The following is a 23,353-nucleotide window of genomic DNA, read 5'->3' on the forward strand; positions in this document are numbered from 1 at the left end:
TGCTCTTGCACTTTACTAGGCATCCACTTTGGACATGGAAAAATTACATTAATCTGGATGGTCCTTGGTGTGATGCCCTGCAGCAGTGCTTCTTCAAGGAGATGTTACCCAGAAGCTGCCACCAACAGATCTTCTTACAGACAGCAGGAGGAATAACTGCAGCCCTTTAACCAACTGCCCTCTGTAATCTAGTGAGGCCTCAGTTTACCTCTTTGGACTTGGTCAAATTAGGCGCGTGGCCTGCTTTCCCTGCATAAGAGCAAGAAAAATGACCTAACAGGTCCTGAAATAATGTGACCTTTCATTATTTAAACATGTTCATTCCCACTAAGCAATGACAGTAACAGAGATGCTATTCTCAAAAGTACCTCACATTATCTTCGTCCTCTGGTACAAAGAATGGGAAGCAAGAGGTAAGCTGGAGATATGGGATTTGCAATTCTCCATTTTCAGTCTTCAGTAGGAAGAAATGTTGGTGATTTGTATTGTGCTCTGATACAACCGCTTGACCTCCATGCGGCTCATGCTAATTACTTGCAAAAATATGCTTGTTTGCTCTGCACGTGCCTAGCATATTTCTTGTATCTAAGCTTGATAGATGAAACATTGCTTATATGACAGTGCAGACTGGGTTAACTGAATCAACGGCTGGTTGGCCGAGTAATTCAAGCAAACTGAAATAGTCTGTGATAAGACGGCCTGAGTAGTTCCTCATTAATATCGCCTAGATATTTTTATACCAGCTCACTCCCTTTCTGCTTACCATGCCTTTAATCTCTCAGGCTGACACAGAAAATAGAGAGGATCCATCTCTTTGCCCAAAGCAAGGCCAACTCTCCATTCCTTGTAGCTGCTTATCTAGCTTGGCCTTAAAGACCTTCTGTGATTGAAATCTTACTCCTGGTTTTACTAACTTTACAGGGTTAATTTTTTCCTACTGTCTTTGAGTACATTTGTGTAGCTGTACACATCTTCCATCTCTGGATATGCTCTGAGAATACACATTCTAATTAAGCATATTCATCCATGAAGAAGCTAGATTCCTACTGCTATTGTTCAACAAGTGCATATGTCTGGCCCCGGGATTTATCTATGCACTGCAATTGGAACAATTTGTTGTGTGCTCTCTGTTCTGATCAGCTCCTCCAAGGATGAAGCTGTGAACGCAATCTGGCTAGCGCAGACAAGATGGTCACTTTGCCTAGCTGGGACATCAGACCCAAAGTGATCAAATCAGCTTGTCTCCATTCCCCTGACACAACCTCCTCAAGCTCCGTTCCCTGTTGCACTTGAAGACAGTACCTTAAGGCTGGTTTCGTCGCACTGCCCAAAAGTCAGTTGAGGAAAGGGGGAAGAAGTGGGAGGAACAGCTGAGTGGCTGAAGTTGCCATTTCCTCTGCTGTTCAGCACCATGGGGGGTGGGGGGGCAGAAAAAGGAACCTTTTCTGTTCACCTGCAGGAAGTCATATCATAGCCCCACCTGCAGATACCACCATGCTCCCAGAGAAGCCACCCCTTCATTCCACAGATATTCTGTAAAGGTAAGCTCTTGTTATTCAGTGTGCAAGATTCAGACTTTAGATAATTCCCAGTTACAGCCGAGCATTTCTGAGCCTGTTAGAATTCTATGTAAGCACACAGGACATGCTGAGGAGGAATGGGTTTAAGCATGCATTTAACATTAAATTGAGGCTTAAGAGCTTTGCTGTGGGGAGAAGGAAAGACATTTTGTTTGTAGTGTGCCTTGTCCTGTGTGGGAAGATGTTGCTTGTCTGCTACTGAGCTCCAAAAAGCCTTTCTGGTATTTCTTGGGACTGATTTGAAGCAGACACCATGATCTGGGACCTCATGGCAGGCTTTTTTTAACACTACAGATCTTTTATCTCAGAAGTCTGGCACCTGAAATACCAGCAAGCAATCTCCAGCCATACCCCAAGGGACTGTTCTTTGTGCACTGCTGTGCACGCAGCATATGTAACAGAAACATGCATTCTAGCTACCCCCTGCACTTCTGCATTTCCTTGTGCTTTGTATGCTCAAGCCATACAGGGGGGTGGTGCCTTTCAGATGTGGTTAGCAATGGTGAGGTAGCTTTCTAATGTGGTCAAATACCCTGGTTGCTTCCCCTGGCCACATGTCATAGACAATAACCACAGCAGGGTGTCTCCGGATGAACAGATGCTTTGTTTCTCCAGGTTTGGTGGAACCCTGTCTGCAGGGTGGGGCAAGGACAGGCAGAGGGGACAATCAAGAGGAAATCAAATGGCTGTCAGTAAGCACGGTGAGTTTCTCCCTGGTGGGACTTACAGGCAGCCAAGAGGGGAAATGGGTGGGAAATTGGGAGGAGACCTTATCTTCCACTCTGAGCGTGAGATCAAAGCCTAGCTGAAGTGGGAGAAGTTCTGCCATTGATTTCTGTTTTTCTTTCCACTTTTCCCTTCTGTGTTACATATTCTGCCCATTCTCCTGTTATCTGTGCTAGGAATAACCAAATACCCTACAGCTGAGCTCAAACTTCTTTGTAGAGGGTAACGCTATGGCTTGGCAGGACAGATACTGAAGTGCCTTGAGAAAGCAGAAAGGTGGGGGCTTGAGGTAGCATGTAATTTGCTGGAGGAAGCAATTGCTTCCAGATCCTCTGCTGGGAAGTTGAAAGCAGCCCCAAGATGTTATGTTCACATATGGAAAATCTCCGTGCCCTTTTAATAGCTTTCCTTACTTGCTCAACCTTTCAAAGACCGAAGCATGAAAATACCGTAACTGATGGAGAAAAATCTATCAAAATCATGTCCAAATTACCTTTGGGAGCAGCATAACAACTACGTGAGGAAGAAGAATACATTCAGCCAGGACTGTTCAGACCAGCCTGCAACTTCCTTCGCATCTCCAGGAGGGTTCACAGCTTCTTCAGAAGAGCCACCATGTCATGCTGACCTCTGGGAGGCTTTGCCTTGCACTGCAGCTCCCGGGTGAGGGTTGCACGCTGGAGATGTGTGTGGCATGGACGCCCTCTAAAGGGAACAGCTGAGAAACCTTGATTAACTCACACAGGCGAAGCTGCAGAGATTTAGGAAGAACGTGGGCATGGATGAGGCGATGACCTTCATCCAGAGTCTCTGTTCTGCCTCTAAAATATGCTTGGAAAAATTATCTGTTCACCGAAACCATGAGTAATTACAGCCAGCCTACTGCACACGTAGCTCATGCCCTTCCTCTGAGCTTTTAATTGTCGAGTCAGTTCATTACTTGGTACCTGTCTAAGCTTATCCATTTATAGGCACAAGCAAACAGTTACTCAATGGTTTGAGCAGCTTCCACCCAAAAATCAAGAAGTGGAAAATCCCTCAGCACATCCCAGTCTACGTGTTCTCTCCTTCCAGGAGCTGAACTCTGCACAAGGGGGAATTCTGGCTGTTTTGTTTTATTAAAAAACACACACACACACACAAAACTTATGTCCCTTGGGGACCTAAAGGGCTAATTCTAGTTGCACGGGTTTATGTATTTGCTTATTTGGAAAGCTAAAACTAGCCAGGCAGATTGCCAGCCAGATCTTCACAGAGCAAAAGCCACCGCAATGAAGGCTGCGTTAATTACTGCCATTCTGTATCATCATCTGCCTTCCTACCAGGCCAAACACTCGTGCAACAGGCTCCTGTGGGGCAGGAAGGTGCTGAAGCTCTCACGTCCTCATGCTAGAACACGGGACCCATTGCAGACTGCTTTCTCCAGGCTCCTGGCCCAACCTGTGCTGCTAGCAGAGAGCACAGAAGGCTGGGGAAAACCTCGTATTTAGCTCCTTATGCTGGAAGTGGCTTATTTTTAACAGCACATTGGCATCTCTTTACAACCTTCTTGCACCACTGAAAAAAAGCCCTCTTGCAGTCTGTTAACTTCTTAAGAGAGACACTTAAGAAACAACGTGGGCCATTTTGGAGAGCGAAGGACTCCCAGGTCAGGTTAAATCTATACTCTGGAAAAAAATAGCAGGTTCTAAAATAGGAACAAGGCCAGGAGGATTCAGGCACTAAAAATAAACATAAAGTCACACTGCCTTTCCCTGGGAACTTGACAGCCTTGCCTGGAGAATGGCCTCCCAGAGCACAGGGCTGACCAGTGTGGGCAGCAGCACAGAGCCATCTCCCTGCAGTCGGAGGGAATCCGAGAGCAGAGAGAGACTGAGCTCCTCAGCCGCGCTTCCCTCCAGCTCCTGCAACTCAGCCATTCAGGGTAACACCAGGGGTTTCAGACTTGGCAGTCCAGGTGGCCAGGTCAGACAGCAAACGAGTTGGCCATGCCATACACCACCAGCGTAGGAAGCTTACTCTTGCTATGGCTGTGGGGAGCCAGGCAACTTTCCACAGCACAGCTGCAACTCAAATGCCCTGACAGACTGTGAATGCCCCACTTCTCAGGCATTTCAGGGCTGACACTGGTTAGATACGGGGCTTTCATCTGTACTCCGACTTCTCTACTTTCAGACTCAGATTTGTCTGCTTTCTATCTCCAGTCACAGAGCTTTTCACCAAAAGGGTGGATAAAGCTTTGCGGCAAGAAAGCGGGTATTGGCTATTCTTATTTTTCCTTCCTTTGGTTCTGTTTACACTTTGTTATTGCTCATAAGCTAGGCAGGATCCTATAGATCTCATCACAGGTTTTAACAGCAGACAACCATAGTATATACTGGAAGCATCACATATTCAAAGCACAGCACATACATTCAGTAACTAATCTTTGACTAATCCCCGGTCTCCAGCTAATTAGTCTTTTTGAAGTGTGCCCCTTCCTACACGAGCTAATACTTGTTCAGCCTTTTGAAGCATTTAGCGTGCTAAGTACAATCATGCGTGTCTCCCTGTTAAACAGAGCACATGAAGAATGAATAAATGCAATTAATGAGCAGCATGACAGTGCAAAAGCTCTGCGTGCAGAGCCCAGGCCCAGCTCTGGGCTCACAAGCCTACACGGCAGACCCCACCCCCCCATCAGCCGTTAGCCCCTGCCCAAAAGCGGCAGCTGTGGAACGGGCTCTGGAAGCTTCAGCCCGGCCGCTGGTACTATGTTACACCGGTCCGTCTGACACGCTCGTTTCCTCAGCCCAGCAGGCACAGGACAAGTGAGGGAGCCGGCCCCCACGCAGCCGCGGCCAGGGGAGGCCTTCCCCCAGCACCTCTGTGCGGGCCGCAAGCGGCGCCGGGGCCTCAGGCGGGCAGCGGGAGCCCCTCGGGCCGGGCAGCGGGCGGGAGGGGGGGGGCGGGGACCCCGGGGACCCTTCGGGCCGAGCAGCGGCCTCAGGCGGGCAGCGGGGAGAGCTGGGGCCGTGAGGCCGCAGCCCGCCGGGACTGCAGTTCCCATGAGCCCCCGCGCCTCCCGTCAGCCCCGGCGCTGGCCCCACCCCTGCGCCGGCGCGTCCGGACGAGACGGCTGCGGGTGGTGAGTAGGGCCGGAGTGCCATCGCCAGCCATCCGTGGGCACAGTGGCCCTGGGAGGCGCGGGGGCAGCGGGAGGGCGAGCGCGGTTCTCTTGCCCGTCGGGAGACTGCCAGCAGGGGTGCGGCGAGGCTTCGGTGCCTGCCTGGGGGGACGTGATTGTGCCCGTCCCCCGCCATGCTGGGTGGGGGGAGGGAGGGTCGGCCCGCGCTAGGCCCCAGCGCTGCGGCCCTCCCTGGGCAGGACTGCTTCTGGCCCCACGGCCTGGCCTGGGCGGCGCTCGGCTCACAGGTTTTCCCTGCGCTTGTGCCGATGCCTGCCCAGTAGCGCCTGTAGGACGGTATTTAACAGAGCAGCCTGAGCGCTGCCATTAGTACGGTACCTGGGGCTTGTCTCTGAGCAGCCCGCACGCAGCGAGGTTTCGCGGGCTCAACTCGCGTCACCCATCGCACTTGAGCGAACGCCCGGGAGGCCATTGAAGCAGGTTGTGCCCACTAGGCGTGGTTGCTGCCCGAGTGAGGAGCGTGCTACCACAAAGTCAAGAACAGGCTTGGAATTATTGGGACAGCCCTGCACGGGCCGGGTTTTAGCTGCTCTCGAAGCTGAGCTAGTGATGATAAAGTTATCCCTGTCTGAAATTGATCTTTCCTCTGTGGAAGCGTAAGCCTGAGGCTCAGCATTAAAGACACAAAGGCAAAAGAATGGCCTATTATGTGAACTAACTCACTGTCCCCTTCCTCAGTTTCGGAGCGTGGCATGGTGTCAAGCAACAGTAAAAAACACTCACCTGCCTGGGAAGGCAATTCCTTCGCTGGACTGACAGCAAACCTGCACCAGGTGCACAATAGTGAGAAACACCAGCATCTATCTTGTCAGTCTAGTTTTCTCCTCTTGCTGAGCTGATGGAAGCAAGACTCATTCTGCTGTGTTAGATGATATCCTTCTGTGTCCCTAGGGCTACTGGGGGGAGATTAAAAAACCCAATGGCTTGATTAATGTAATTAAGCCAATCAAGGCTGTAGCTTTGTTGCAGCTGCCACCTGAGTGTGCAGCCCTTTGCTGCCATGGAGCACAAGTTGAAAGGCAGCACAGAATGAATGGGAATGTGGCTGTTGTTGGTGCTCAGTAAAGCACCTGCTTGTCAGCATGGTTGAAGATGAGCAAGAGTAGAAGGGATTAGAAATAGGAGGGATTAGATGACAGGCCATTATGGAGACACTTCAACACAGTTCATCTCATAACTGTATATGTCACAGAAATAGACCTAGTGAAAGAATAATTGTTGTGTTTGCCTACCTGGAGGTGCACTGGGACAGTTTCAAACCTGCATCAGGTTGCTGGGGGCGGGGTGTGTGTGCAGTTCACATAGACCAAAGGGTCATCCTAGAAAGGACACACTCTTTCCCAGAAGCAATGTGTCTGTCCTGGGTCTGCTTGAATGTATTTCTCAAGATGAAACCATAGACAGTTTACATCCTGGATGAATGGATTATTGTTGTGTGCAAGAAGGGAGTTGGATTAAGATGTTTCTGTGTGATGATGGGGAATGTGTCTTCTTGAAACAGCTCAAAAGGGTCTAAACTATCAAAGTCTCAGAGCTGGTGAGGTTTTTTTCTAAGGAAGGATTTAAATAGCATCCACTTCTCAAAAGTTTCTTGTCTCTGAGTGAGACAACTCACTGTCAGACAAGCTGCTTTGTCTCCAAGGAACAGGTTTCTGCTGTGCTAAGTTTGTGAGACAAAAATTGCCTGCCCCTGAACAGGAAACTTCTTGCCTTTAATTCTTGCTTCTGACCCAGTGCTGTTTTTTTCAGAAGTGGTGAAGAAGAAATGGGTGGAGGACAAACATAATTTGAAGTACTGTTGCTAACAGTGTTCAATGCAACTCTTATTTACGAGGAAATCATGCTGCAGAATCTTGGGGTTGTACTGTTGCTCAAAGACATCTTTGGCAAGAGGGCAGCTGCTAAGCTGGGCTTCAAGCTGGTAAGAGAATGCTTAAGTATTGCATGCTGCTCATTTTCAATTTATTAATTATTTGTCATATCTTTAGGCAGCATTACTCATGTGCTGAGCATGATAACTAATCTTCAGATGCTTACTAGGAGAAATACTAATCATCAGGAAGAATATTGGTCATGTTGGCATCTGGGTGTCTTTGCTGTATGTAATGTTGTAGAACTTGAGGGGTTTATATAGCCAAGGGCAGGAGAGAAACTGAGCCTGTGATGCACTGTTATCCCTGTCTGACAACTCAGCTGTGAGGGAGAAACAACTGTCCTCTGAGGCTTACATATTTCCCCTTGGCGGGTCTCCTACCCCTTGCAAAGATTCAGATGACACAAGTGGCACCAGTAGTGTAAAAGCAGCGTCTCCCTGTTCAAGTTGTGTATCTGAACAGTGAGGCACAGCAGCGGGTTGAAGGGCAGATAAGAAATGTGTTGCCTCACCTGATGTACAGTCATTGAATACACATGCTGTAACAGCACTTTGTCTCTAGGTAGCTGACAGCTGCATTCTGCTAAATGATTTCATGCTTTATTTAACAGAGTTTGCATTTGTTTGCAGAAGATCAATAACATTCACCGACAGGCTGAACCAGCAGACTTAACAACAGCGGACTTCCTAAGAAATCAGGGTTAGTAGGCAGAAGGGGAAGGGATGGTGATGCACACCAGCCTGAGTCAGAGTTTGCTCTGTCAGTACAGCAGTGTTCCAAATAGGACCAGTCACTGGGAAGAGTATGTGGGGCTTTTGGCTTCCAAGGAGTAAAGGGGGAAAAAGGTGAAGAGGCAGCCTGATGATTAGGAAAAGTAAAAGCTGCTCAGTGCTTGGAGAATAGAGAGGGGCAGGAATTCTTTCAGAACAAGCTTTTTTAGGAAGAGTTACAGCGTTGTTTTGTGGTGTCTCCCAACTCTAGAAGCAGCAGAAGGAAGATGGTTCTGGAGTGGGTCTCGCGAATGACCCCCGATAGGTCATTTGAAACAGTGTAAAATGGCCACCTGTGCATAAGTGCAGGCTCCTCCGCGCTGCTCTGTGGTTGCTGCAACTGCATGAAGGGTAAGTTCCCAGCAAAGCCAAAGAATATTTGGGTACCAGTGCCATGGGGCGGAGGGGGGGCACATTTTTGCCTCCAGAGACCTGTACTCTCAATTAAGTAGTGCAAATCAAGAACACTTTTCAGCTGCAGTTGCTTTGGTCTGACACTCTCGTTTTTTCCACTAGGACCTGATCTATAGCTGGTTGGAAGAAAAAGTGGTTCTCCGCTGTCCTCTGTTCAAGAATAAAATAAGTTCTTGTAAGCTAAGTTGGGCTTTGTTTGTGTTTTTTTGTAAAGGTTACCTACTTGAACATAAATGGTTTCGAGCAGGTAGAAAGGATTTGGAGTTAAAATGCTTTCTGAAATTTAGGCAGCTGTGAGCTTGACCTTCGTAGGAAAACCTGCTTCTCCCTGATACCTGAAGACTTCAGTGTCTGCAGATGCTGAAAGTTGAAAAGCAATTAATGGTAACAGTGTGACAGAAACTACGTGTGGGTAAGCTAGGACTGGTGACAGAAATGGTTCTTGCGGTCTGCTTGGAAGCTCAGAAAGGGAGAAGCGAGAGGCGGTAGCACAGCCATCTGGTTCCTTGTCTGGTAAGCCCTTAGAACGGAGCAAGTTTAACCCCCGTGCTAGGCTACAGCCTTAGCTAGGAAACCTGCCCTTCTGAAATGGGAAAAGACATGCGCGTAATAGTTCCTGATGTGTGCAGCTACCTCTGCCCATGAGCTGGATGGGATGCCTGGCAGGATGCTGCACCATGACAGCACTCTTAAAACATGTTCCTTTTGCGTCAAGGTGCTGCTGATGGCCGTGTTCAAAGTCACCTGCATGAGCTGTGCTGCAGCTTGGCTGGAGCTGGTTTTGGTACTGTCTTGGCCAGGCTTGTTCTTGTGAAAGAGGTTTTGCAGAGTGCTTTCAAATAAAAAACTTGGTACCATTGTAAGGTGGCTCTGATGCAAACAGTGGTTAATTTGAGACCTGGGAACAAAAGATGGACTCCAAGCTAGAGATTACATCTGAAACTGGCTTGCAGACTAAGCTGCTGTAATGCTTATTTGAACTGGCTGAAAGCAGCCTGCTGTGAGCTTGAGGGGGTTTTTGAGTTCCCTGGCTCACAGCCAGGGTATCTCTTGCCATCTCTGCAGTAAGTTGTTCCTCCCCAGCCGAGGTACAGCAGGTAGCATCCCAAGTGGAAAAAGGGTGTGCTCAGAGCTGCCTCCAGAGATCCAGCACAGCGCTCTGCGAGGGGCACCAGGCCCCCCTGCCAGCCTGGGTCTCCACAGTTCAACCCCATGCCTGTATCTGCTGCGGGAGGTAGTGGTGCTCGCCCCCACCCAGTTCATCCAAACAGCAGAAATGGGCATAAAAGAACAGACTCATTCAACATTTATGTAATTACACGAAGTGGGAGAAGTGTCTCCTGCTCCCTCTGCTGAGCCATATCAGCCCTCCAGCCTCCCCAGTGGGTCTTCCCTTGGCAGCGCTGGCTTCCATGGGATGGCTGAAGGGTTCAAGACCTTCACCTCCCTCAGATTTTTTTGGGGAGGAAAAAAGAAAAAAGTGTCAACCACACGAATTGACCCAACGAGCTAGCAGGTTCTCCAGCCAACCTGCCATGGGGCTGCCTTCTCAAATCACTCAGAGGGCACCTCATGGTCCCTGTGCAAGAAAAACTCAACAAACCTGCTATGCATGTGGGCTGTAGATCAGCTCTTCTCCAGGATGCTCAAGGGCCGTGTTCGCCATGTCCCAGCTGAGCTGCAGTAACCCTGCTCTTAGCTGATGGCTTATAAGTCCTGCCCTTGGAGAACACCATGACCCAGGGATGGGGAAAATGACAGACACACCATGCATCTGCCACAGGAGAGTGCAACCAAGCCACTCTTCCCTGCTGATGATGAAAGCACACAGATCCTTCTGGAAAGCAGCACACATCAACCCGCAGCTGGCTGGAGTTCAGGCTTTCTGCAGTCTGGGAGGGAGGTGTTCTCCAAACGCACTGCCTTCCTGTTAGCTGGATGACCTAGTCTCCAGTCCGAGGATACATCATGCCTGTTGTGGTCCCACCATGGTGTTTGAGTCAGTGTGATAGCAAGGTGAAGGGCGTTTTCCAGCCGGAGGCTGCCACATGTAGACATCTTCAGCATCCTTTTCCAGCATCGTCCTGCCCCTCCTGGGCTTCGCAGGGGACACTGCTGACCCACAGCCACATTTGTGGGGCTAGGACATCACAGCCACGTGCCGTGGTGCTTACTGGTGGCCCAAAGGCCATGTTCAATCACACTGAGCCATGAAACATTGCCAGACATCTCTGAGGAAACACAACATTTCTCTACCAGCTTCAGCTTGCCCCTTACCATCACAAGCACCACCAGCTGTGGTGTGGTGGCTCTGCTCCTTGGGCTGGCCAGCCAGCTGGGGAGAGCCCTCAGGAGAAGGTGGCCTTCAGGAAAGAGGAGAAGAGCCACAGGAGTCCTCGGACTTGGCCCCATGGACAGCTGCCTGGCCTCACCGCTGGTAGAGGGTCATGATCCCTGCTCGGTGCAGGCTCCTCCACAGCGCTGCCTCCAGCATCATGTCATGGTTGGCATAAAACACCAGCGGTTTCTTCTCCACCTCGTAGTAGTGATCTGAGAACTGCTCATAGTTGGTGGTGATGAACCCGTAAGCACTAACCTGCAGGGAGGGAGGTGGGACACAAAGGATGGAGTCAGGGCTGACCTCAGGTGGTCCATGCACCACCACCCCCTGCTCCAGGAACAGGTGGTAACACACATAGGAAAGCCACCAAGACACGCTGCTCCCCACCTTACAGCAGCTATTCACAAGCCCCCAGCAGCCAAAGGGGGAATCCCCTTGTCCCCAGGGGAAGGTGGCCCCCATGGCCTCTTACCTGGTCACAGGTGTGGAGTGCAGTGAGGAGCATGAGCGCGCCGGTGCTGGGCATGTAGAGCGAGCCGTACTGCGTGTTCAGGAGCTCCGATCGCAGGAACCTGCCAGTGGACACAGCAGGGCCGAGGGGCTCATGGCTGGCACAACACTGCAGCCCCCAGCACCAGACCCAGCAGCACCCAGCACCTGTCCAGCCCCCACCATTTGCTTGGTGACACCAGTAAGGCAGGAGCACAGAGTAAAACACAGGGCTGGTGTGGATTCTCTGATGGCTGCTACTAAGGTTCAGCCCATCTGCTGCAGGTTACTAAAAGGTACCTCTCTGCTGTCCGAAATCACCCCAACCCAGGCACCTGCTGTCACAAAAGGTAGGAAAAGATGATCCCTTTGGGCCCTGCCTCTGCTCCTGTTAGACTAGGTCAAAATTTATTTTATTTTGGGAAATGGGAGGCAAGGCGAGCACAGCGAGGTGTAGGAAGGGGTGTGAGCTGTGCTAGTGAACGGGAATGGCAGGGGAGAGATGCCCCTGCCTTGTCTGCAGAGAGCAGGGCAGGGGTGCTTCCAGAGCCGGGGGAGGACTGGGACTGTGCTTTGATGCTGAGCAGCCACTGGTCCGTGCTGGAGAGAGCAGTGGTGAGAGGCAGGCGGTCTGAGCACAGACCAGAGCAAAGCTGGGCAATAGCCACGGTCCTCATCATCCTCACCTCGCTGTCAGGTACTGCAGGAAATCAGGATGCAGCAGCTTGAACTTCTCTGCAGATGCCTCTGGTCCAAAATACTTCTGTGGCCTGCAGTGGGGTGTGGAGATGAGCGGAATTCACATCACGGGAGTCCTGGGGCTACTTGGGGTTCATCCCAGCAGGGACAGATGTGGGGTGAGGGCAGGCAAGTCACGCTCCCTCCAGTGTGTCACCAAGGGTGCTGGGGGGATCTTGGGGGGCTACTCACTTGTCCCCCTTGTCTGAGCCCTCGGGGACTGGGCTGCCCTGGATGGCCGACTTCAGCATGACATAGTCACGGACATCCGAAGGGATGAAGATGTACCTCAGGTCCTGCAGCGGGGACACAGATGTGGCACTTGGGGGGGCTTTGGGGCACTGCCCATGTCAGTGGGGTGAGGGCTGAGGGCTCCTGAGATGGGGAGAATGTTTGGGGGGTGAGCCCAGCCTGAAGGGACAATTTGGGGTCACCTCCCCAACAAGCCCTGAGTCTCACCTTAGCCTGGGGTATCTGGGTGAAGCCATACTCCTCATAGGTGATGAGGGAGTTCTTCATGGTGTTCACCGTGAAGCCATAGAAGGAGATCTTGGTCCCGACGTCCTCCTCAAAGCCTTTGATCACGGCACCGTTCAGCCTACAGGAAAAATGCAGGATGAGTCCAGTGCTGGCCTCGCCCCAGCACCCATGGCCCCTTCCTGCCTGGCACCCATCCGCACCTGAAGACCAGGTCGTGCGCGTCAATTGCCTTGCCCTGCCGCGAGCCGTTGAGGATGCCACCGTTGCCCACCACGGCGCAGCGGACACAGCCCCTGGGGAAGGTGTCCCTGTTGAAGAGGTGCCTGTTGGCAGAGGTGTTGAGGAGCCGGAGGGTGCTGCCCACCACTGCAACAGAGCAGGATGGGGCTGGTCAGTGGGGTGTATGGCAGCCCACGTGAGCACATGTGTGCTTAAGCATGCACACAGACGGGCTTGTGCAAGAGCACACCCAGGAGCAGCACACAAGAATGCTCACAGCATCCTCAGGCAGGAGGGGGATCTACAGGTGAGATGGGGGGACAGCAGCCAGTCCCTCCTCTCCTTGGCTTGGTGTCACCCCCTTGCAGCCCCCTACATTCCTAAGCCTGCTCCAAACAGCAGCCACCTGAGGCCATGCAAGGCACGGGGACGCATCCGGACATCTCCAGCCGCAGCCATGCAGGTGCTGCTGCCCACACCAGCCACGTCTCCTCCTAACAAAGTCTCTGCAACTGCCACTGGTTCGCTCCCCCATCCCCCACCCCCACCATCCCCAGCACTTCCCAGCCCAGGGACTGAAGCTGGAGGCTGCCAGGGAGAGCAGGGAGTGGGTTTGGGGTCGGAAGGGAAACAATCTCCATCCACAACAATGAAGCGGGTTGTCCGAGCTACTCCGGCCCCAGTTAATAATCACACACACACTGGAGCTTTTATTCGAGGAAAATGTCACAAGATGCAGCAAGTGGCATTTGCAAAGCCATCCCCTCTGCCCCACACCCTGGGAGGCAGAGTGGGAAGTGATGAAGGTCTCTGGCCTTTCTGCAGGGCTTCTCTGCCTGCCCCATGTCTTCAATCCCTTCTGCCGGGCTCCCCAGGCCCCTCGAGCTGCCCCACTCCCTCCCATTGCCCCCTTGCCCCATCTGCTGCCACCCTCATCCTATTTGGGTCTCTACCTGTGTGGGACAAGCCTTGCCAGCCGTAGGGGACGTGTCGTGTCTTCAGCCTGTCCCAGGTCTCTGGGGTGAAGTGCTGGTCCCACATCAGCACAGGGGTGTTAAAGCGGAAGATCTCCCCAAACTTGCGGTCTGCCTTTGCTCTGGCCATCACCGAGTGGAGGCACATGCTTGGCTGGGAGGGAGGAGGACCTTGGTTCAGTCTCCAGCCTGGGTCTACCTTCCCTCTGGTATCTCCATCCCTCAGCAGGCACCGAAGAGAGGACAAACCCAGGGACAGAAATGCTCCTTGTCCATCACATGTTCTGCTGGGTCACCCAGGCAGGGCACTGCCTCATGCCTCAGTTTCCTGCTGCAAAACACCCTTCGGTAGCCAGCTCGGGGGGGGGGGTGGGGGGGGGGGTGGGGGGTGGGGACCAGGGCTTACAGAGTCACCTGAGAACATGAGTCCTGTGAAAGATTCAGCACCTTCTAGTGTGGGCACCCTGTTAAAGGGCTTTGCTGTACGAGAACAGTTCCAAGTGCCCAGGACTGGTCCCTCCCCTCCCAGAGTCTGGGTCCATCCGCAGGAGTTTCCAGCCCAGGCTGGTGGCCCAGGTGTCACAGGGCTGGAGGGAGCAGGTGATGCTGGCTCCAACCTCCAGACCGGGGAATTGCTCAGGGAGGTGCTGCAACCGCAGCAGGGAGGCCCGAGGGGACCCACGTGCATGGACGGAGGAGGCTGCTCCTACACACACACACACAAAAACCCCTTCCAGGTGCTGCTGCTCCTTCTCAGCTTCCCCACAGACCTTCAACCAACAACACCCAGCCAGGAGGGGCAGCGGGGACACTGACTGTGCTGTGCTGATGATTACCTGCTCTCTGCTGGGCTTGGGCTCCTCCAGCTCAGCAGAAGGCTTGAAGAACTTCCCACTGGAAAGGGGGAAACGTACAGCAGAGTTAAAAATCCATCCCTCAGGCACTGGAAAACCCCACAAGAGGGCAAGGGGCTCCCAGCTCATGCCAGGACCACTGCACACACCTTCCCCTCTTACCGCTCTATGCCGCCTTCAAGAGCCCATCTGCGGCTGCCGGCTCGGTGCGATGTCCCCGGCGGAGCCAGCGCCAGCGGGTCCTGCTGCAGCAGGCTGCAGGAGAAGAAGCCGGTAGGCGCTCAGCCAGGGAGGTGACACCAAACTGCTGCACCCCAACACCCCCAGCCTGTGAGAGCCACGGGGCAGGTCCACATCAGCTCCACTCAGCTCCCGCCACCACTGCCTGCACCCACTCACCCACCCACCCTGCCCGTGCATGTTCCTGCACGTGGAGAGCCAAGGATTTGCAAAATACTGGGGTTGTGCAGAAAGCAGCCGCTGTCTCCCAGTGGGTCCCACCTCCAGGACCCCCACATGTCAAATACCACACCCAGCCCAGCCTGCAGCCTTGGGGGGACCCTGCTGAAACCTCCCTGGCTCTTCTCACCATCCCACCCTTCCTGAGCCCAAGAGGGTCAGAGCAGGGACAAGCTGGGCAGGCCAGCAGGACACATGTGGTTGCTACACTGAGAAGCAATTGCCACCTGGGATCTGGAGGCTCTGCGGGTGTATGGGACACACACCCACACCGCAGGACAGCTGGGGCATGCCCCAATCCTTCGTTTAGTGCCGGGGGACAAAAGACATCTCGGAGTGCCCTGAGCTGCATGGGGCCAGGCAGAGCAGACCCAGCCTCCCGGGGGGGAGCGTGTTGGGCTGGGGGCCAGGGGCAGGCAGGGTCACAGCCTGGCAAGCAGGAGGTGGGAGCCCACCGGAGGGGAACAGGCTCCCATTCATCCACACACAGAAGGGCCCTTCAGAACCCCCCCAGTGCTGCCTCCAGCCCAGCCAGCAGGTGCTCAGGCCAGAAGGGGGGTATTGTGGAGGAGACAAGGGCCCCTTGTTACGGGATCTCCGCTTCGGAGCCCAGGGACAGGTAGAGGCAGGTGGGCAGCAGAGCTCTGCTTCCCCCCCTCCCAGCCCCGCTGGCGCGACGCAGCCCAGCCAGTGGGCGTTGGGTTTCTGACCCCACCATGTCCTCTGTCAACACCAGCAGCACCCACAGTCCTGCCTGGGAGTAAATCCAGACCCATTTCCCACCCAAACTCTGCTTTGTGCCACCCTAGGAATATGGCATGACACGGGGGGCAGCCCAGCACTTTGCACGGGGGGCTGGAGTATCTCCCCAGGTACAGAAGGGGAGTCAGTGCCCAGCAGCTTTAGCCCCAGCACCCTCTTGCACCATCCCAGCACTGCTGGCTCTGGGCAGGGAGTGCCAAGGGCAAAGGTATCCCCACTGCGCAGGAGGCTGAGCACCACCAGCAGAGCAGGGCAGCATTTTAAAATCAAGCCCATGTGCCTTGCCTCAGCGTCCCATGAACAGGCAGCTCCCCAGCAAGAGCCCCCACCATTCAAAACACACACACGCTTCAGCCCAGGGGCAAGGTCCCCAGCTTAGCCCTGCCCCGTGGCCGCATCCTGCTCTCCAAACACATGCAAAGAGCTGTCCCGCTGCCTCCAGTATGGGAGTGCTGACACCAGGGCTGGCACCAGAGCCGGGAGAAGGGTCAGGCCCGGCGCTGCTCCCACCTCCCCTTGCAGTCACCATCCCTGAGGCTTCTCCCAGGAGCACCCAAGCTGGTGGGAGAGGAGGGAGGGCAAATGCCCGGGAGAGTCTACCAAGGTGGGACTGAACCATCCCAGGGAGATGCTAGAGCTGCAGCTTTCTGCAGGGCCTTTCTGGTGTTACCACTGCCAGTATCTAAATAAACCCAGCCTGACCAAACCTGCCTCTGTTCCCTCGGCTCGTGGCTGGGAGCAGAGCTGCCGTGGCAGGGCCTGTGCACAGCAAGGCACCGGCTGGGGAAAGCCATCCAAAGGCTGTATGAGAGAGACCTCGTTGTTACGCTGAAGGCTGCTCTGCCAGGCACAAGCAGCACACCCCGATGAGAGCAAAACTCACCCATGCAACAGTCTTGCAGCAGCTACAAGGAAAGCCCCGCATGCTGAGTTAGCTAAGCTGCAGTCAACTGCCGTGGGATCCCCAGGGAACCCACCATCAACAAGCCACCCTGCTTGCTTCCTCCATCTCATGATGCAGAAGATCCCCAGCCCTCATGCCTCACCAGCACGAGCTTATCAACACTATCAGCACCTGAACGATGGACTAGGGACCGAAGTAACCTCCCTGCTCCAAACCCAGTGCCAGAGCCAGCTCCTGCAAAGCCCTGAACTCCCTGTAGCAGCAAAACCCCTGCATGCAAAAGCCCCCAGTCTGGCCACACACCCTTTTTCTGGCCACAGAGGCACAGCCCACCACCAAACCCCAAAAGCCATCACCCTCACACACCATGCCCAGGCTCCTCGTGCTGCCCAGCAGCCCCACACGAACAGCCTCTCCCAGCCCGACCGCCTCCCCAGCCTTTCCCCATCAGGCTCACGAGCCCCAGCTGCACATCTCTGCCCACCCAGCCCCTCCAAGTTCTCCCACTCTTGTTTCTTGGTATAGACCTTCCCTTCCCCAGCTCATCCCCGTGCCTACAAGCCAAGGCAAGGACTGCACTGCTTTCTGAACTGCCAGGGATGCTGCGGGAGCACCGGGGGCAGCACCAGGGGCTCACACCCAGGCTGGCTGGGGGGAGGTGGGTGCAGCCAGCCTGGCAGGTTGGCTCCTGCAGACATTCAGTGGGAGCTGGGACCCACCATGGCCAGACATGGGGCATGGCACTTGTTCATCGCTTCTTCCAGGGCTTGTGCTGATCTGGTAAGTCCAGTCCCTGTGTCAGCACCTCCTTGGCACTTGCATCCCAGCTGTTGGTGCTGGAGCCAGCTCCCCAGCCATATGGGATGCCAGGGAGGGTGTGGGCTGGCTGGGCAACCCTGCCAGATGGCAGCTCAGCTGTGTGCTGGGGAGCCAAACGCTTTGACGTCACCCGCCAGGATGTGGCAAAGCACCTTGTAATGCCTGGTTGACTCGGAAGATGACAATCCTACCTGGGACCGGCTGATGCACAATGGGGCTCTGGGGAAGGAGTGGCCCGTGGCTGCCTGGGCACCAGCCGCAGCGGCAAGGGCCAGCCAAGCCTGGGTGTGCTCTTTCACTGCCGTGGCATTCACAAATATGACGTTTCTGGTCTGTGACCATCCCCCTTTTCCAGAAGATAACACCACCGTCTATGAGTGCTGTGAGCATACACTCCAGCCTTATCTTCAGCAAACACTTCCAGGGCTCCACAAAGCCACTTGACGGAGCTGAAGCAACAACGGGAACCCACTCTCAGAAGGCTTTTGCTCCATCCCACTGCAAAGGGCCATGCTCCAGAACGCATCTTGTCCCGGCACAGAGCCAGAACAGCATGGCAAGGCTGGGCACAGCTCAATGCTCATCCCATCTGCCCTAACAATAAAGCCACAAGTGGTGCCAGCAGCTCACCGGTGGGGTTTCAGAGAGATGGCCAGGCAGGGAGTGAGATGGGGCTGTGCCCAGCCAAACCCCAGGGGCTTCCAGGGATTTGGCTCTCCGCAGCCCCCTGACCGCAGGGTGGTCAGCTCTGCAGAGACAGGACCATTTTGCCCATATGCATAGGGGCCTCACTGCTGTCACCAGCTTTGTGCTGAACTGGAGGGGGAGACGTCATTGCCACAGGTATCTGGCCCTCAGATGATTTGGTGCTGGCAGCAGCCAACATCGGGGGGGGGGGGGGGGGGGTGCGTCTGTGTGTGCAGTTTCCTCCTGACTCTCTTCATCCTTCTGTAAGTCTGCGTGGAGATGCTGCTCACACAAACCTCCTTTGCCTCTGTCACCTGCACCGATGCGTGAGCACCCCTGCCTCTCCCTTTCTGCCCTGACAGCAAGCAGAGGGAAGCACGTACTCCGTGATCGTGCATCTGCCATGCAAAGCACCCACCGTCCCGGTTTCGCCTCCAGCCTCAGCCTCACATCCCTTGGCAGAACAGCACTGATCCCCCTGGGTGTGCAGCTCGGGCTGGACAAGCAGCCATCACAGGGCAGCGTGTTTGTAAACACAGGGAGTCGAAGCAAACAGGACTTGCTCTGGTTTGGGTCTAGCCATAGCGGTTGGATTAAAGCTAAGAGGAAAAGTCCAGGAGAGCTTTGGAGCACAGGTCAGCTCCCTGTTACCTCGCCCTGGGCTCCTTTCCTCAGTCCCATCAGTGGTGGGGCAGGAGCCCAGGCTGGCCCTGCAGCAGGGGGACCCGGGGCTGGGGCATGTCCAGGCAGCGTTAGGCAGTGGCTGAGCTACCTGCAGCCTGCCATGTGGTGGGGGGACCCGCTCCTGGCTCCCATCCCACCGGTCTCCCCGACACCCTGCTCCTGGGATGGGTCATGGACCCTGTGCCAGTGCATGGCTGGTTTCCATTCTCAGCTCCAGCATGGTCCTTGGCCACGTCCTGCTGCCCTCATGTGCCTCAGTTTCCCCTCTCATGGACACCATGGTCTTTGCAGGGAGTTGCTCCATACTCCAGCCGCAGCCTACCCCAAGCACCGTGCGGGATGGGCTCACGCTGCTGCCACTGGCACCAGGGCTCACCCAGCGCGTCCAAGGATGGAAACAGCCAACCTGTGCCTGGGCTGCTTGGGGCACTTCTGCTCCGCAAGCCTGGCACGAGAGGGGATCTCTGACCTGGGCAGGACAAGAAGGGGCAAGGAGAGCCCCAGCTTGGAAAGAGAGAGTGTCTGCACCCCAGGACAGCCCAGCCAGCTGCATCCCCAGCAACTCCCAGCACAAATCCGGCTGCGCTCAGCTCACCCTGTGCAGGACCAGCTCTTTTCCACACAGCACCCTCCATTCCTGGGTAGCACCCAGGCAACTGGGCTCTGTCACACTGCTGGCACCCAGCGTGGAGGTGAGGGACACCCATGGCACTCTCATTACCTGTTGCTTGCAGGAGAGGAGGGTGGCTGGTCCTGCAGGCTGGGTGCTGTGCGGGCTCCCTTACACCCTTCCCACTTGGCCATGCTCCCCAGGGCTCCCTGGAGGACCTCAGCACCCCTGTCCACTTGGCACTGGAGGGACTAAGGGAAGGGGCTTGGAAAGGTTGGAGGGTGCAGAGAGGGTAGATGTGACCGCAAAGGGGGAGATGCAAATTGCTGGAGTTTGGGAAATGCTGCAGCCCCTGGGAGTTTGCAAGCAGTATAGGGGCAGCCCCGGGGGTCCGAGTGCGCTGCAGTGGGGGGGGGGCAGGGGGTCAGTGCAGCTCCATGGGGGCCAAACCTCCCCCCAGGACAATCGGCTGGCTCCGATTCTAAATCAGCCCAGCGGGGACACACGGGACTCGCAGCGGGTCTAGCTGGCTGCTGAAGGGAGTTTGATCCTGCCACGGGCTGAGCACCCTCAGCCATACCCAGACACAGCCATGGTTTCTTTTGCACTGTGATGGGCTGAACCCCCGCACGGACCCCCACAGCCCTCCAGGGTCGGGCTCTGCGCACCCCTGGGCTCGGCTGGCCGCCGCGGGCAAGACCCGGTGCCGAGGACACCTCGGGGCAGGGCAGAGCCTGCTGCGAGCACATCTCCCAAACCAGCCGACGACTGGGGGCACAGCTAGGATAACCTGCGCTAAGGGATCCCCACCGGCCCCCCACTTCCCCCTCCCCATCCCAGTTCCTCACGGTACCTCACGCTGGATTTGCACATCCCTGCCGCCCCCCTGCCCTTACCTCGCTATGATCCTCTGGCTGGCGGGCGACTCCACCGTAGCGCGGTAGTGACCGTAGAGGAGCAGGGAGGACGTTAACCCCGCCAGGAGCAGGAGGCAGAGCCGTTTCCAGTGCGGGGACCCCATCTCGGGCACTTCAGCCGCTGGAGCAGCAGAGGGACGGGGGGAGCCCCACGCCGCCCGCAGCGGCCACACCGAGCCCCGCCGCCGGCCAGGGGCCCCGCAAACTTCCCGACCCCTCTGCTCTCCTGGCCCGCTGGCTACGGCCACTGCTCCGTCCTGCCCTGGGTGCCCAGCTGCACCTTGGAGCAGGCTGGGATATTCCTTCGGAGCGGTGGGAGGGAGGGTGTGAGCCGGAGGGAGGAGGCACCAGGCTGACTGGTTCAGACTTGCCGAGAAAAAGAGCACTTTTGAGCTGCTTTTTCTCCGAGCTGAGGATTAAACATTTACTCAGACCAGCGGGGAAATGTGCTTTTTTATGCCTCCTTTTCATGCCACCCACCTACGGCTCACAAAGCACGGCGGTTCCCCCTTTCTGTAACTTTCTTGTTCGGCTAAAACACGTGCTTTTCACAACCGGCAGCTCGCAGAGCCCACACCAACACCTGGCCACCCCCCCCCACCCCCACCCCCCGGCTGCAGCCACCGCTGAGCATGGCCGGAGGCAGCTGCTGTTTATCATAAGTTTATCAGAATTTCCAGGCTCCAACGTAAAGCCGCACATCAGCCCCTGAGGTGCCCGATAGCAGCACCACGGCAGGGACCCGCACCCAGCTGCCTCACTGCCGGGGAAGCAAACGGGGTGCAAAAGTGGGGGGACGCTGGTTGGGTGCTGCCTCCGCGTCCTCGGCAGCTTCCTGGCTGAACGGATCGCGCCCCCGTAACGTGGCTTTGCAGCAAACAAAACCGCTCGGGGCTTTGTGCAGAGTTCGACAAATAGTTTGGGCTGGGGGAAAGGAAAAACGGGTTTGTGGGGTTTGGGGGAAAATCCGAACAAAGCATTTTGACATTTTCAGAAGGGAGGTGCTTCAGTTTCTTTTTAGACTATTTCGATATTACTTAAATTCATGGAAACAAAGAAAACAGCCCTGCAGACTGAAGCATATGCATACCAAAAAGTTTGTTGCAGCGGGGGAAGGGACTCAGCAAGGAAAACCTTTTTAGTTGATTTGCAGCAGTTTGCGGGGGTTGGATTTTTAGGACGCCGCCAGCCTCAGGGAAGAGCAGGATGGTGAGCCCTGCTCCATCCCTGAGCACCATGTTGCCCCAGGGTGTCAACCACCTCCAGCCCCTCCCCAAATACCCGCTGTGGTTATTCAGACTGAGGAACGGGGGGGGGGGGGGAGGGAGGGCAAACCCTGTCCCTGCTCCGAGTCCCACCCGCGCACCCCTCCGCTGTGAATATTCACAGCTGCATCTTCCCCAGCACTTCTTATCCTCCCCCCGCCCCCCGAGATCCAAGCGCCCCCCACTTCCATTCCTGCCTGCGCAGACACGTTTCCATAGATGCTGCTCATTCAAAGGAAGATAAATGCAAAAATAATTTTATATGAGTTTACTTCAGTCTCCATTTCCTCTAGGAATTTTGGCTGTGTGGGGATGGCACCGTGCCGGCACCCACAAAGTGCCCAGGCTGCATCAGCGCCAATGCCCTGGTGCAAACACAGAAGCAGCTCAGCCACCCTGGTGGCACTGGTGGCAGTGCTGGCCTTGTCCCACCGGGAGAGTGGACATTGGACCTGGGTCACCACGGGGGGATGCCAGCCAGGCTGATTTTAAGGAGAACTTACAGGGAAGCAGCCCTGCTGTTGCGCAGGGGCTGGGGTGTGGTAGGCGCTGGGCTGGGCACGGGGCAGCTCAGGGAAGGAGAGAGCAGGCAAGAAGCAGGACAGACCGTCACTGCTTGGACACACGGGATGAAATCAGGTCTAAAGCCCAGCTGGAGCTAAAACTACAAAAGGAAGGGCAGGAAGAGGGACTCAGCAGGTACCCTAGTAGCCAAGGGCAGCTCAGAGAAATGTGGGTGTGCTGATGGAAGAACGTGATGCTTTTTGCCTCCCCCAGCCCCTGGAGGTATCAGCATCATCTAGAAGAGTCAGGGCCAGCAGAGGGGGGGACAGGAGTCTGGGGTGCTGCTCACGGGTCCCCCAGCCTGTAGCCCATCCCCACCTGGCGTGACTCAGGAGTTGCCCTTGTTCACCCTGACCCAAGGGACTTGCTTCTCAGCTCATGTGCTCTTTGGTCCTTTGTTAACCGTGGCTAATTATTACCAGCTGTTCTAGTAAGTCACAAGGGACATAGAAATGCTTGGCCCTGGAGGTGGACAAGGGATGGCCTGGAGTGGGTGGCCTGCGGAAAGTCAGGAGTTTGCTGCCATTCAGACATAACTACGCAAACGCTGGTGGAGGGGCAGCTTCGGTGCATTCGCCCAGGGGGATGGAGGAGCTGGTTTCTTCACATTGCTCTCCTGTCTCTGTTTCCATGATCTGTGGTTTTCTACATTTGGTTGGTTTTTGTTTGTTTGTTTGTTGTTTTTTTTTCCAAAGGGGTGAAAATGAGATGCACAGCTCTTCATCTGCTCTACTTGTTTTGTACTACAATGCATTTTGGCCCATGCCCCAAAGCTAAGTGGTGCTTAATTTAGAAGTTAAGTAAGTGTGAAAACCTTTTAGGATGATAGTTGCCAAATAAAGATTAGGAAAAGAACACAAAAGAAATTACAATGTAAACCAGCAAGCATCATTTTTAGCCTCGGCTTTTTATTCCAATGATTACTTCTTGGAAACAAAACCCAAACCATCCACACAGCTAGAGAGAGCGAGAGAGCGAGAGGAAAATAAGCACATTTTGCGCTAGCTGGCTGTTGGCCACAGGTTGGTGGAGGAAA

At 54.9% G+C, this 23,353-nt stretch overlaps 1 protein-coding gene, 1 long non-coding RNA gene and 1 other non-coding gene across 10 annotated transcripts; 2 read left to right on the plus strand and 1 right to left on the minus strand.

Moving 5' to 3' along the window:
* Positions 1–5,345: 5,345 nt before the first annotated feature.
* On the plus strand, positions 5,346–8,735 carry LOC121080898. Of its 6 annotated transcripts, none has more exons than XR_005825526.1 (6): positions 5,347–5,433; positions 6,172–6,266; positions 7,243–7,414; positions 7,978–8,066; positions 8,349–8,488; positions 8,654–8,735. It is a non-coding gene; the product is annotated as an uncharacterized LOC121080898 (long non-coding RNA). The 6 variants fall into 6 exon arrangements; XR_005825529.1 differs by having other exon boundaries at positions 7,997–8,066; XR_005825523.1 differs by having other exon boundaries at positions 5,346–5,433; positions 7,978–8,488.
* On the plus strand, positions 6,032–6,106 carry LOC121082790. The gene has a single exon (XR_005826120.1). It is a non-coding gene; the product is annotated as a small nucleolar RNA R38 (small nucleolar RNA).
* Positions 8,736–9,840: 1,105 nt separating the features above from the next.
* On the minus strand, positions 9,841–21,087 carry ST6GALNAC2 (ST6 N-acetylgalactosaminide alpha-2,6-sialyltransferase 2). Of its 3 annotated transcripts, none has more exons than XM_040579184.1 (10): positions 20,468–21,085; positions 14,809–14,901; positions 14,629–14,686; positions 13,772–13,946; positions 12,800–12,965; positions 12,579–12,717; positions 12,312–12,415; positions 12,068–12,151; positions 11,365–11,464; positions 9,841–11,147 (listed from the first exon to the last, which is right to left on the minus strand). In XM_040579184.1, exons 1-10 carry the CDS (start codon positions 20,590–20,592, stop codon positions 10,980–10,982), a joined length of 1,212 nt encoding a protein of 403 aa, XP_040435118.1. In that variant the 5' UTR covers positions 20,593–21,085; the 3' UTR covers positions 9,841–10,979. The 3 variants fall into 3 exon arrangements, 2 of the variants coding, with proteins under 2 accessions (XP_040435118.1, XP_040435125.1); XR_005825518.1 differs by having other exon boundaries at positions 11,123–11,147; positions 11,365–11,719; positions 20,468–21,087; XM_040579191.1 differs by lacking the exon at positions 14,809–14,901.
* Between the last annotated feature and the right edge of the window lie 2,266 nt (positions 21,088–23,353).

This window comes from Falco naumanni, chromosome 1 (genome assembly GCF_017639655.2).
Source record: "Falco naumanni isolate bFalNau1 chromosome 1, bFalNau1.pat, whole genome shotgun sequence".
Taxonomy (NCBI): Eukaryota; Metazoa; Chordata; class Aves; order Falconiformes; family Falconidae; genus Falco; species Falco naumanni.

Coding starts and splice junctions, on each gene's coding strand:
- ST6GALNAC2 (XM_040579184.1), bottom strand. CDS start 20,592: ATGGGGTCCCCGCACTGGAAACGGCTCTGCCTCCTGCTCCTGGCGGGG. Junction 12,416..12,578: donor CCCAGATACCCCAGGCTAAG/GTGAGACTCAGG, acceptor TCCCCGCTGCAG/GACCTGAGGTACATCTTCAT. Junction 11,148..11,364: donor CACTCCACACCTGTGACCAG/GTAAGAGGCCAT, acceptor CCCTCCCTGCAG/GTTAGTGCTTACGGGTTCAT.